The 13449-nt window shown below is 38.4% G+C and overlaps 1 protein-coding gene across 1 annotated transcript; it reads left to right on the top strand.

The window, feature by feature from the left end:
* The first annotated feature begins 991 nt into the window (after positions 1–991).
* Positions 992–3588, top strand: LOC105047615 (transcription factor MTB1-like). Its single transcript, XM_010926613.4, has one exon. It carries the CDS (start codon positions 1371–1373, stop codon positions 3234–3236), a length of 1866 nt encoding a protein of 621 aa, XP_010924915.1. The 5' UTR covers positions 992–1370; the 3' UTR covers positions 3237–3588.
* Positions 3589–13449: the final 9861 nt, after the last annotated feature.

The raw sequence follows: 13449 nt of genomic DNA, 5'->3' as shown, positions 1-13449 counted from the left end.
AACTGGATATTAAAAATATTATCCGTTCAACCTACCGTTCTATTTGACTTGCTATAAAAAATGTAAGGGCCATGTAGGTCTACACGAAAGTGGGACTGTTTGTATAATTTTTATAAAAATAAAAGAAAAAGAAAAATCTCTTCTAAACTTTTAATATATGGTTTGGTCCGGTTTTTGCTCCCTACCTCATCCTCGTATCCTCCGACCATCCCAATGGAATACAAATTCATTGCAAACTCAGAGATCTCTGGATTCGTCCTCTCATAACTCAAACAATCAATAATTGCGGCAATTTCTCTTCTTTGGTCATCAACCTGGTCAAACATTCAATATAAAATTCCATGGCTAAGTAGTATGTGACATATTTATAGAAAATTTAGATTCTGTTCAGCCTAGGGTACAAGTCCGGTCTTACTAAATGGCAAAAGCAACCCATAATCTTCGTTTATTCACACGAGAGTATCGAACCAAAAGTTCATACACACCAGCACGCCATCTAAAATTCAAATTAAAATGAACAATTAAATTAGACCAAATCCAGCGACTGTCTTACATCACCTCAAATTTAATGAACAATCCGTATTAACCCCAAAAAATAAAAAAAATCCAAATCTCGTCGCAGCCCCACCCTTCCCACATAACTTCGCACGTGCACGGTGAAAACAGTGGTAAATGGCAAGTCAGGCCGCATTTATTTGCAGCCGACTGCCTGCCCGCAAAACCGGTAGCTAAACCAGGCCCAAACCCACCGAAATCGGAACCAACAAGAACGTACCGACCGTATCCAACAGACTCCGGCCCACCAGCACGTGCTTTATCTTCCACCATACGTACCTAACAATGCACATGTGGCTGCGACCCACCGGACCTATCTTCACTAAACCCAAACTTTAAATATAAATTTTTATTTTCAGCCGTCTCGAATCGGCTCGATGGCGGACCGGCTCGCCCGTTCCACGTTTATATAACCAACGCCTACGGTTTACAAATCGCCAACTGAGGCGCCAGGTGTTCACACGAGAGTACTTAAAACCAACATCCTCGCCGACTTACGCTTCTCCTCCTCCGTCGTCTTCTTTCTTCCCTCAAACTCCCTCTCGCCTCATACCTAGATCTCGTCAGGATTTCATCTCAAAAGCTTTTTGTTCTCAGATTTATATCTGTATAGAAGGAAGGAATCGAAAATTTTCTCTCTAATTTAGTTTGATTTGGTCTGGTTTGGTTTCATTTTGTTTTGCCTTCTTTTTTTTTTTTTTCCCTCTCCTCTTGATCGAAGAATGAGATCTGGAAAATCGGGGAGGAGACCTTCGGAGATCGTTGAACTGTTTTAAGAAATTTTTGGGGTTATTCTTGGTCTAAATTTCCCTTGGATGAAGACGGAAATGGGGACGGGAGTGGGTTCGTCAGTGTGGTCCGACGACGAACGGGCCATGGCGGTGGCGGTCCTCGGCCACCAGGCAGTCGACTACCTCTCCTCCAGCCACATGTCATCCGACGGCCTCTTCGCGGCCGTCGGCGGCCACGCCGACCTCCAGACCAAGCTCCAGGACCTCGTCGACCGCCCTGTCGCACCTTGGGCCTCCGCGATCTTCTGGCAGATCTCCCGATCCAAGTCCGGCGAGCTCGTCCTCGGCTGGGGCGACGGCCACTGCCGCGAGCTCCGCGACGGCGAGGAGGACCCCCGCCGCTCCGCGGCCACCCTCGACGACGGCCACCAGAAGATGCGGAAGCGGGTGCTCCAGAAGCTCCACGTCCTCTCCGGTGGTGCCGACGACGAGAACTACGCGCTCGGGCTGGACCGGGTCACCGATGTCGAGATGTACTTCCTGGCCTCCATGTACTTCTCCTTCCCCCGGGGCGCCGGCGGGCCCGGCAGGGCCCTGTCGTCCGGGGAGGACATCTGGGTCGCCGATCCCAGCCTTCGATTGCCGGCGTCCGCAGTCGACTACTGCGTCCGTGCGTTCCTCGCAAGATCCGCCGGTTTCCGGACCATCGTGCTCGTGCCGTTCGACACCGGTGTTCTCGAATTGGGCTCGGTAAAGACCGTGCCGGAGAGCTTCGAGGCCTTGCAGATGATAAGGGCCCTGTTCTCTTCCGGCGGGAGCAAGCCCGGCGACAAGAAAGATGAGAATGGCTCGGTTTTCCGTCTTGGGGGCCGGGCGGCGGGGGAGGAGGAGGAGTGCCCGAGGATTTTTGGGAAGGACTTGAACATTGGGGGGCGATCTCCGTTCCGTGACAGGCTCTCGATGGCAGCCAAGGTAGAAGAGAGGCCTCTGGAGATCCAACCAAATGGCAGAAATCATCATCATCGGATGCTGCCAGTGCCGGCGCCGGCGCCGGCGCCGGTCTCCAGTGGTATGGTTAATGGGCTGAATTGGAGTCGTACTCGTAATCTCACTACGAATTGTCACCAGCAGAAGTTTGGTAATGGCGTCGTGGTGATGGGCGGTGGCGAAGTGGATCCCTCGGCGAGGGCATTCCTTCCTCACAGCAACGGGGCGAGGGAGGACCCTCGGACGAACCAGTTCCCGACTCCGAAGCAGCAGCAACCACAGGCGCAGTCACAGCCGCGGCAGATCGATTTCAGTGGCGGCAAGACTTCGAGGGCATCCGGGGCATTGGTTGCTCGATTGGGTGCGTTGGAGACGGAGCATTCGGATGCGGTGGAGGCTTCGTGCAAGGAAGAGCGGCCGGGGCCAATAATAGACGACCGGAGGCCAAGAAAGAGAGGCCGGAAGCCGGCAAATGGTAGGGAGGAGCCCCTCAATCACGTGGAAGCGGAGCGCCAGAGGAGGGAGAAGCTCAACCAGAGGTTCTATGCTCTCAGAGCCGTGGTGCCCAACATCTCCAAGATGGACAAGGCCTCTCTTCTCGGCGATGCCATATCCTACATTACTGAACTCCAGAAGAAGCTCAAGGAAATGGAGGCCGAGAGGGAGCGGTGGCCGGATTCCCCATTCATGGGTCCCAAGAGTGGGGTGCAGTGCCCCGATATCGATGTCCAGGCGGTGCACGATGAGGTGATCGTCCGAGTGAGCTGCCCTTTGGACACCCACCCTGTTTCCAAAGTAATCCAAGTTTTCAAGGAGTCGCAGATCAATGTGGTGGATTCGAAGGTCTCGGCGAGCAACGAAGCAGTCTTGCATACATTTGTGGTGAAGTCGCCCGGGTCCGAGCAGCTGACGAGGGATAAGCTGGTGGCAGCGATATCTCGGGAGGCGACGAGTTCGTCCTAACCATCCATGGTGAGATGTAGTTGAAGTAGCTGGGTTGGTAGGGAAGGACTCTGGACTCAAAGTAGGTTGCTTGAATATTTTCATGTCGGTAGTAATATAGTTTCATGCGATTCGTGCTATAATTTTGCGAGCAGCAAAATTTATGTGTAAGCCCGCCCACCATTTTCCCTGTCTTCTTCTGTAAGTCGATACTCTAATAATTCTATCACCTTAGTTAAATTTTGTCATTGGTTACGTCTGTCCTCTGTTATTGTTTCCTTTGAATGTTACTGCTACTTGATTCCAGCTCTCTGCAGTTCCAGTGTATTGGACTCAAGCTGGGCATGGAATACTAGATTTCGGGATTCAACTATTATTAGCTGCCTAGCAATTATTATGTTCTTCAGGCAATTCCTCTTTTTGTTTGGCCATAAACTTCGGATGGATTTTTTTTTTTTTTTCTGGCTCTGTCCGAGCGGTCTCAATAGATTGTACATAACTTATTAAGAATTTTAGTAAGCTTCATGTGAGTTATAAGAATCCTTTTATCTTTGTTCACAATGTCTCAGTTATAACAATTGTAGTGGCTTCAGCATTGTTCTCATGCTAGCAGTCCTAATAGAATATATTTAACTTTTTCACATCATCACCTGCTTATTCGTTCTTTGTATTGTAAAAATTCTCTACGACTATTTACGTTGTCGTCTCCGATTTCCTCCTTTGTGGCAGCACTTTGGTGTGGTAACATGAAAGTGAGCATTTTTGGATTCTGAACTTATGGACCTCATCTCAGTTTTATTCTTTACAGTGAAAGGAATGCGGCTCACAGTGTCACCACCCTACCCATGCTGGTCCAATTTATGAACACCGAAGTGAAATTTTTTTTCCTTTCTTTTCACTCTTCCCGGAGGCACGAGGAATCTGAAAGCCTGATGGAGAGACGATCCTTGGGAAGCAAGGAACGGCTCGCGTGAGGAAGCTACTTGGTAATTTCGCCCATGCGGAAAATGTTTTGGGATTCTCCATTGGGTCTCTCTGCCCGAAGACTCTGCAAACATGTGCGGATGCTTCCTGTAAGAGTCCGACTGTGGAAAGCCGGAAACAGTACAAGTGAGCCCATACTAACAACTGGTCTTTAGCTTTGCAAGGAGTGTAGATTTGAACACTTGGAAGCAGAACCAGTCCAAGGGACGGGAGCCCATAAGAGACCGAAAGAGGAGGCCACATGGTACTAGTTTTTAATTCCCCATCACAATTCTGCAGCATGGTCTTGAACTGGAAGCACTGCGTATCCACTGAAACAACCCTCTAGTGGGCAAAAAACGTCATCTTTAATAAAAATTTATTGGATTCTATCCACAATGGACGCAATGCCAGACTTGTCGCGTGCATCATTCCATTCCACGCGGCAGGAAAAAGTCACCACGCGGAATATAAGCATGTCAGAGCATCCAATAGCAAGTAGCTAACACAAAAGAAATGAGCATAACATCAAACCTTAGCAATCTCCAATATAGTAATTGTAACCAATGCTTTTAACGTGAAGATTCTCTCCAAGAGGAGGAGATTAGAATATATGCGCTTTGGTTCTGGAGGTTTTGCTATTCCAATCTGTCACCAGTTTAGAACAAATAAAACAAATGAAAGACTGATCTACAACCAAAGGCAATTAGTTTATTAGCATTAATTAGAGTTCCTCATCTCACCATCAGCTAGTTCAGGTGTACCTTCGTTGAAAAGAATGTTCCATCCAAATGGACACTCTGCTCCAAGATTTTTTTTTTTCCCCCCCTCCCCTCTCTCTCTCTATCCAGCTGAGCTTGACATCGATAAAAGCCCTGTCAAAGATCATTGTTTGTGTTGGAGGCTTTAAAAAGATCACTGTTTAGGATCCCTGGTGATTGCTTCATGCAAACATCTGGCTTGTTCCTTGTTGTCATTGTTGTTAGGACAATGATGTTGCGACTTGGTGGCCGCCCATGTTTTATTTGTGTTACCCAATTGGTATTAGGCCTTGCCAGGGCAATAGGTTGGGCCCGACCAGGCGTGGGCGGTGTCGTGTCAGGTCTATTCGCACCTTAAAATTCTCTAAACAGCCAAAAGATTTTGCAATTATTCGTATCTTGCCGCCGGACAGATGATTCTTCCGGTTATCCATCAATAATTGAATACTCACTCCACCGTGTTTAATTTTCTAGGTGCATCGCACGATATTTAGCTGGATATTTAGATGAAGTATTGAATTATTTATGTTGTTTATTGTTGCTGGAATATTGATTCCTTGCTTGTTTTACAATATTATACGTATATGGAGGAATTATTAGAATAACCAAGTCCGATGGACCAATCTAATTGTCCCTCACCATATTATCACTTTTTGTGTGTATACTCTTTAAGATTAAAACAAGGATGACAATTCATCCTGTTATCCACCATATATTTGTTCCAGGCTTTGAATCGGTCCACTGGGGATATCCATCTAATAATTTCTACGTGTTATGAATTATTTTTTCATTTTTTGAGGTGTCAGTTCTCCATCTTTTTTTGTGGGTTTTAAAAGTTCCCAATGTGGACTTTGTTACAGCTGACTAGATGTTGTCCATAGGAAATGATTTCCAGCTTAGATTTAATCTCAAATGATTTTCCCAAAGTCTTTCCCCAAGGCCTTTAACCTCAAGTAGAAAGGCCTTCTTTTTGGGCAAAAAGAAAATAACTTTCTTCATGCTTTATGGTGTCTCCTGTACGTTGACAGTATAAAATATTCGGTTTCATATGTTTGATTGATCATCATAAATATTTTGGGATAGGAAAACAAATAAGAAATATTCTACCATTATAATTTGAAGGTAATAATAACTCACAATTTGGAATTTAAAGAAGCCAACTTGTTTGGTGAATATGCATGTTAGATGTCACAGCTATTTTTCCATTACAATCGTTTCCTTGCTGATTTCTGACCTCGTTATTTTTCCAGTAATCTTTGCAACACGACGACACTATTGAAGGAATTCCTTAATCTAGTCCTTTTTTTAATCTCTATCCTCTATTCACATAAATAGGTTCACGGAATCGTGTGTTCGTAATTCATAGAACTAATCCAAACTCATGAAAGGACTGTCATTATAAATCCTTCCAGGCCCTACATTATTTATGCTCTGATGCACGATACGATATGGCTCTAGCAACTCCCTATAATCATATAAGTTGACCGTAGACCCTTTCTTTAAGAAACCCGTGAGCTTATTGGATTCCTTTCAGCACGAGACATAAATAGTTACCATAATGAGCCATGTTTTGACCAAGAACAAGCATGGTCGGTCCCCCACTAGATTCTTGGTGCTTCTATTCCAGATCAAGAAATCACAAAACAGTTTTAGATCAGGACAATAACGTTATTACCTGCAACATAAAGCAGTGCCAATCTAAAGAAGTTGGGTACCTTTTGACTTGTGAAAAGTGGAAATAAATGGTCGTTGGCAAAAAAAAAAATCACATGCAACATCCAATCTATATACCTCACAATGGGTAGCCATCGTAATCTGCAGTGGGATGTTGCAACATAGAGTAACTTAAAGTGGAAGGCACCTCCACATGCAAAATTGCAACGAGTCTGCAGCACGCCATGTTCAGAACTCGGATGATTTGTAGCAAGAGAGATTCCAAATCGTTTGATTACTAACGCATGCCCAAGTACTTTGTTGTTGTTCTATTCTTTTGTTCCTCGTTCAATTCTAGTGCTTAATTTTAGAGAATTTTCCATGTTTAAGCATTCATGTACTGCAAACTTCATTCAATAATAAACGAAAAGAGAATCATGCAAGGAAACGGATGGATCAAAAAATGGACAGTGAAATGGGGTGTTTAGGGGCTCGTAGCATCATTTTGAGAGGCAAGAGAGCAATCTTGTTGGCTATCTGGAGAAGTTTCGGAGGGTTTATTAGTTCTACAAAACTGAAGGTCTGGAGCGCAAGCTCTTTTTCTGGTAAATCAAATTTATTAAATCGATCTAGTCTAGAATAAATACATCCGTAGGAATCAGAAAATAAAATTATCTGAAAAATGTTTGAGAAATATGTGCCAAAGTCGTCCATGAAGTGGCTTTGTGGCCACGTAGCCATTCTGTCAGCTAACAGTCAAAAGTCAACATCTTTTCTGTATCCTACTACGGAGCTTTGTTGCTTCTCGGACAGGGTATATCTATTCTGCCAGATTTTAATTTGACATTTAACTGAAACTCCCCCCACCAAAATGGAATCTTGGAAAGAGTCAAATATACATATACATAAATATATAGCCTTGTCAATGTTTCTAGGGCAGTAACATCTGGACCACAATGAAGCAACTTTACCATGGTTACCAGAAAATCAAAAAACAAATCTACCATGCATGATGTCAAGGTTTATTCTCAGTCGTTTTGATATCTAGCAGCACAATAAATTATGAAGCTAGACGGAGAATTATACTGTGCAACAGAATATGATCCACTGCTTTAGAATCGGTTGTATCGAAACCAAGGAGAAACTTACAATGAAATTAATAATTATTAAAAAAAAAATTTGAGGAGATTGGTTCAAGCCAATGGTTGAAACATACCCACTAAGCTGCCTAAGGTTGGGGGTTCAGTTCAGGAAGAGGAAGGGGACAAGCAGCTCAGAATTTGGCAAGCTGCATCTGGAACAGTTGACATCAAGATTCAAGACAAGTTATTCCAATCTTTGAAGAACGGGTATTGGATGATTGAACTTACTGGAATAATCTGAAGCAGAAGGAGCAGATGGTAGAAATGAATTAGCATAGAGAGTCAGACAAGGACAAGGTTTGCGACGTGATTTATACTACAAACATATCTTTGACAGAAGGCAGGAACTAAATAGATCGACCGCAAATTACACATCAAACTTCACAATCACAAAAAATCTGAAAAAAAGATAGTTTTCGTTGCATAGATTTGTAATGGAAGGAGAGAGCTTGTCACGCCCCCGATCCGAGATTGTGAATCGAGGGTCATTGTAACCGCTGCATACTCATAAAAAACTCAATCCATAAGTATGCAAGGCATCTTATCATGTTATCTTAAAACAACAGCAGAATAATTAGTCAATAATTCAAATCCAAAACATAACGATCTAAATTTCTTCTTTAATATCTCAATAAATTCAACAATGATTCATAAACCTTACATCAAATTCAATAATACTTTCAATTTAAAATAAAAGTATGGAGATTCTACTTCTGATCACTTTTCCATTCATATCTTGTATCATCTTAATTCCTCAATATCTGTAAAAATAGTAAAATAGGAGGTAATGAGCTAGACAGCCCAGTAAGCAATGATCACTTTTCAACAGATTTCATCAGACATTTAAGTAAATAATCATTTATACAAAATAAGCATATCGAGTTCATTAATTCGAAATCAATTTCCAATTATGCAATATAGTTCATGCCAAATTTATTTTTTTTTCAAAATTTAAGTTTCTTTCGAGATTTCAATTTTTTTCGTTCTTCAATTCTTTTCGTCAACCATGAGCTATGACCACATTTTCCCTGTAGCAGGGTCATAACACCATGTATGTTCTTGCGGTGAGCTGTGAATCATCTGGCAGCAAAGTCTTTCAAAACCACTAGTCTCTCTGACGGTTTGTCGCTGGTCTCTCTGACGATGTAAACCCTCAGGATAAATCAATTGCCAACGTATATGCCCCCATTGGTGGGGTCCTTTATATAATCAGGTTGTCAATTCATATTGTTCTTATATCAGAATTCTTCATAAATCATGTTTCATATTCTAATTTCGATAATAAAATATATAATCATGTAGTATCGAAATCAATCAATATAATGCATCATGAAATCAATATGTTGAATCATGCTTCATCATAACATTTCAAATAAGATATTTTCATAACAAAATACCATTCATCCAATTCATGCATCGTTTCACAAATTATGTCAGAAAAATACATTATAATTTGCCGATAAATCTAGAAAAAGTAAAACATTACTTACCTCAAACGTATTCCAATAAATCCACATAATTCTATAAATTTTCTTCCAAAAATTCTGTTCATAGATCATATCGCGATATCCCATGATCAAACATCCACAATCCTATACAGAATCAATTTCAATAATTAGAAAGAATATGAATACCATATTTCAACGGTTTAGATTAGGTCCGATCATCTAATTTCATCTAATCAAAATCTAATTAGGACCTAAACGATCCAAAGTTTGACTATCAGATCAAATCGGATTCGAAGTGATAGGACCGAGATTTTTTCATCGATTTTCATAAAATCAAGTAGAGAGAGAAACAATTAGAGGAGAGAGAATTTATGAGATATAATTCGAATTAATCAGGTGACACAATCCAACATTACGATTGGTCCAATATCTCGATTGGTGAAATCAACATGATCAAATCAAGTCATGACTAGATCGGAATCATGGATGATCAAATCTAAAGATTCATGGTCTAATCAAGGTGGATGCCAATACACTACCCAACAATTATGAATCAAGATTCTTCATCAAATTAGAAATATTAAAAAAAAAAATTCATTGATAAATCGATCAAGAGAGAGAAATCGATCGAGAGAGAAATGGCTTTAGAGAAAGAAAATTTTAGAGAGAAAAAATTCATCTTGGACTCCTTGGACGATATGATTCAACAAATCCGATCGATCAGATCAAATAATGCTGAAATTATCATGTGGATAATTTAATAAAATTATAAAAATTAAAATCTAAAAATATCTAATTTGATCAAAATGGGTGCCGGTGTACCGTCCGGCGATCGCAGATAAAAAAAAATCCATCACTAAGATCATTTAAATTCATCATCATTCTTCTCAAAATTCTAAAAAATCTTAGGAGAGAAAAATAACTTAGAGAAAGAAAGTAGAGAGAGAAAGTTCAATTCTAGAGAGAGAAAATACTAGTTCAGGCTGAAGAGAGAGAGGGAAGAGAGAGAAACTCTCTTTCTCATATTTTATTATTTATATCATTATTTATTAATTAATTTATTTTATTTTTTCTTTCTTCTTTTCTTTCTTTCTTCTTTTTTTTCCTTTTTCTTCACGGAAGATAGAGGAGAAAAAATCCTATTTATTATTAGTATTTTATTATTATTTTATTTTTCTTCTTCTTCTTCTTTCTTTTTTTCTTTTTTTCTTTTCTTTTTCGTTTTCCGTTTTCTTTTCTTTTTTTTCTTTTTCTTTTCTTTTTCTTTTCTTTTCCTTCTTCTTCTCTTTCTTTTCTTCTTCCCAGGCTTCCTTTGGGCTGAAACAGGGGATCTCACAATCTCCTGTTGGCTGGCCGGCCGGCGGTGCAACCGGCATGGGGCGACCATCGACAGGAGGAGGGGCGACCCAGCGGCAAGAGGAGGGCAAAGCTGGTGGCCGGCAGTGACCACCGGCACCCAAACATTCAAAAGGGACCGAATCCCTTTCTCAAAGAAATCCGATGACTCCAGTCGTCGGTGATCGTGCACACGGGCATGGGGAGAAAGGAGGAGAAGAGAGGAAGAGGAGAAGGCTCACTTTCGACGCCGGCGAGGCTTTTTCGATGAGCAAAATGGACGACACAAGGATGGGGCTCTGCGGTGGTTTTTCGGTGATTGCCACCGACTGGGACTCGAATCTTCGGTGAGAGAGAGAGGAGGATTCTCCTCCTTAAATAGAGCCGGAGGGGGGGCTTTTTTCAACTCCGATTGGGAGCCCCTGCTTTTTTTTTTTTTGGACTTTGGTGGGCTGAGATTGTTACATGGGCTGGGCATCACATTTTTTCCCTCTAAAAGAAATTTCGTCCTCGAAATTTTTCTTGCTTGAGTCTTCGTATTTTCTTACTTGAATCTCATCCACAAATATTTCAATATTCTAATTCTTGATATAAAATTCATTCTTAAATTATTTCATAAGAAAAAAATCAATACATCAAATATTGATCTGAAATGGAACCATTCATTTTCTTATTTATCAAGATCAACATCTCAAAGATTTTCAATATTTCAAGATTTTGAAATTATGATCTCATTTCCTATAAAAATTAATGTTCAATATCTCATGACTAGATCAAAATCAAATCTATCTCTTGTAAATAGAAAAAAATTAATATCTTAATTTTTAAATAAAAAATTTATTTATCATCATCATTTATTTATTTATTTATTTATTTTAAAATATTAACCACTCTTAATTTCAACCCATCATAAGATAGGAAAACATACTTTCGTAAATTATACCATGACATCCTAATCAATCAAAATTCAAAAATATTTTTTCTTATTCGTACTTTCAAAAGTTAAAAATTTATCATTTCAATCTCATTCTTGAACTTTTGATATTTTAATTCTCAATGTAACTTCATCATTTAATCATTTCATAAAGAAAAGATCAATATCATCGGTGTTGATTAGAATCAAAACTAGTATTTCTAGTCATCAAAATTTTCTTACTCAAACCCTCAAACTCTTAAATATTCTAATTTTTGAAGCAAATTTTATCATTAAGTCATTCCATAATAAAAATCAATAACTCAAAAATTGATCTAAATCAAAACTATATATATATTTTTTTTTTATAATCAAAATCAATGTCTCTATTCTAAGTAAGAATATCAATTTACTTTATTTAAATATTAACTATTCTTAATTAATCGATTCATTATCCAATCCATCTTTTATAGAACAATCGTCAATATCAATAGATAACCTCAATCTTTTTTATTTAGTCAGAGAAATAATAATAATCAAAAGAGTTCAAACTTCAAATTTTATTATATCCTGGAGCTAAATATTTGAGTATAATAATTTGAGATCAAAATCATCATTCGATAAATGATCTCAAATTTTTTCTAATAAATAGAGAATTATAAAATTTAATTTTAAGATAGAGAAAATTTATCTCTAAATATTCTAAATCTAAAATCAAAAATCAAAGGTCCACTAATCCTAGAATTAAGATGCTAATTATTTTTGTAGCATAGTAGGTGGAAGCATTACTTTTAAAAATCACATTAGGATATCTAAAATAATTCAAAATTTTTTAAAATATTATTTTTTCTAATATCAATAAATTTTTTGTATCAAACTATATCATCTATCATAATTCTTTGACTCAAAGAATCAACATTCCTGACTTACTCAAAGTAATCCAGATTACCATGCTTCCGCTGCGCACTCTGTTCTAACAATCAAAATTAATTAGGTTCACCAAAAAAAAAAATTTTGATCAAATTATTTCTTTATCTTATCAATAGAAAAGATCTAAAATTTTAAATTTCAATTGAAGTCAAAGATTAACTTTCGATTCTCATTCATATCTTTACTGATGTACAATAATCTTGATTAACTCTTGAGTCCAATATCATATTTAAAACCATATAGATTTACTATAATCAATGTGAATCAAATTTTAATTCTCATATTAATTCAATTCGATAATTTTTAAATCAAAATCTTTATAAGTCAAATCAACGAGAAAATCCTTCGATCCTCCACCAAATTTGGACATAATCTGAATATATAAGAACTTTAAATCATTATTTTTTTCTAAAATTTCTATAATCAAGATCTTTAATATCTATTACATATATTTTCACAACAATCATACAAGCCTCAAAAATTAAATCTCTATTTAATAGTAGATTCAATTAGGGATCTCGTTAACAAAAGCAAAGGAACTCCATATCAATTCCTAAATCCAAAATTTCTAAATTATAAATTCATATGATTTCGATAATTTTAAATAAATATAAATCAGATCTTTTATCTTAATATAAAGATATCAATTTTTTATTAACAACCTCAACAATAATATCAGAAAATCTCTTGATCAACTTAGATACGAAATCTTTAAATTAAAATTTCATACACATCATGTAGTCTCCAAGAGACATAATAAGATCCATTATTTAGATCTAAAGATGATGATTAAAGCTTCCAATACGATGAATATCCTATAATCTCAAAATCAATTTCATCAATAAGAAATAGGCTTCTTTGCAATATCTCCAAATATGCATTTATCCTAATATGCCACTTTATATATGATCCACATACCAAGTTCACTTTTGATAAATATTTCAATCAAGCATCATAAAAAAAAACTTTCTTAGCCCATTCTGGAATAATATTTTATTATCAAATCTTTATCTTGCCAATAATAGTCAACTTCTCAACTAGAAGTAATATCATAGTATTATTCTTACATCGAATTTGAACTTACGATTC

The sequence above is a fragment of the Elaeis guineensis genome, chromosome 6 (genome assembly GCF_000442705.2).
Source record: "Elaeis guineensis isolate ETL-2024a chromosome 6, EG11, whole genome shotgun sequence".
Taxonomy (NCBI): Eukaryota; Viridiplantae; Streptophyta; class Magnoliopsida; order Arecales; family Arecaceae; genus Elaeis; species Elaeis guineensis.
This window is presented reverse-complemented; position numbering and strand designations above follow the sequence as displayed.

Coding starts and splice junctions, on each gene's coding strand:
- LOC105047615 (XM_010926613.4), top strand. CDS start 1,371: ATGAAGACGGAAATGGGGACGGGAGTGGGTTCGTCAGTGTGGTCCGAC.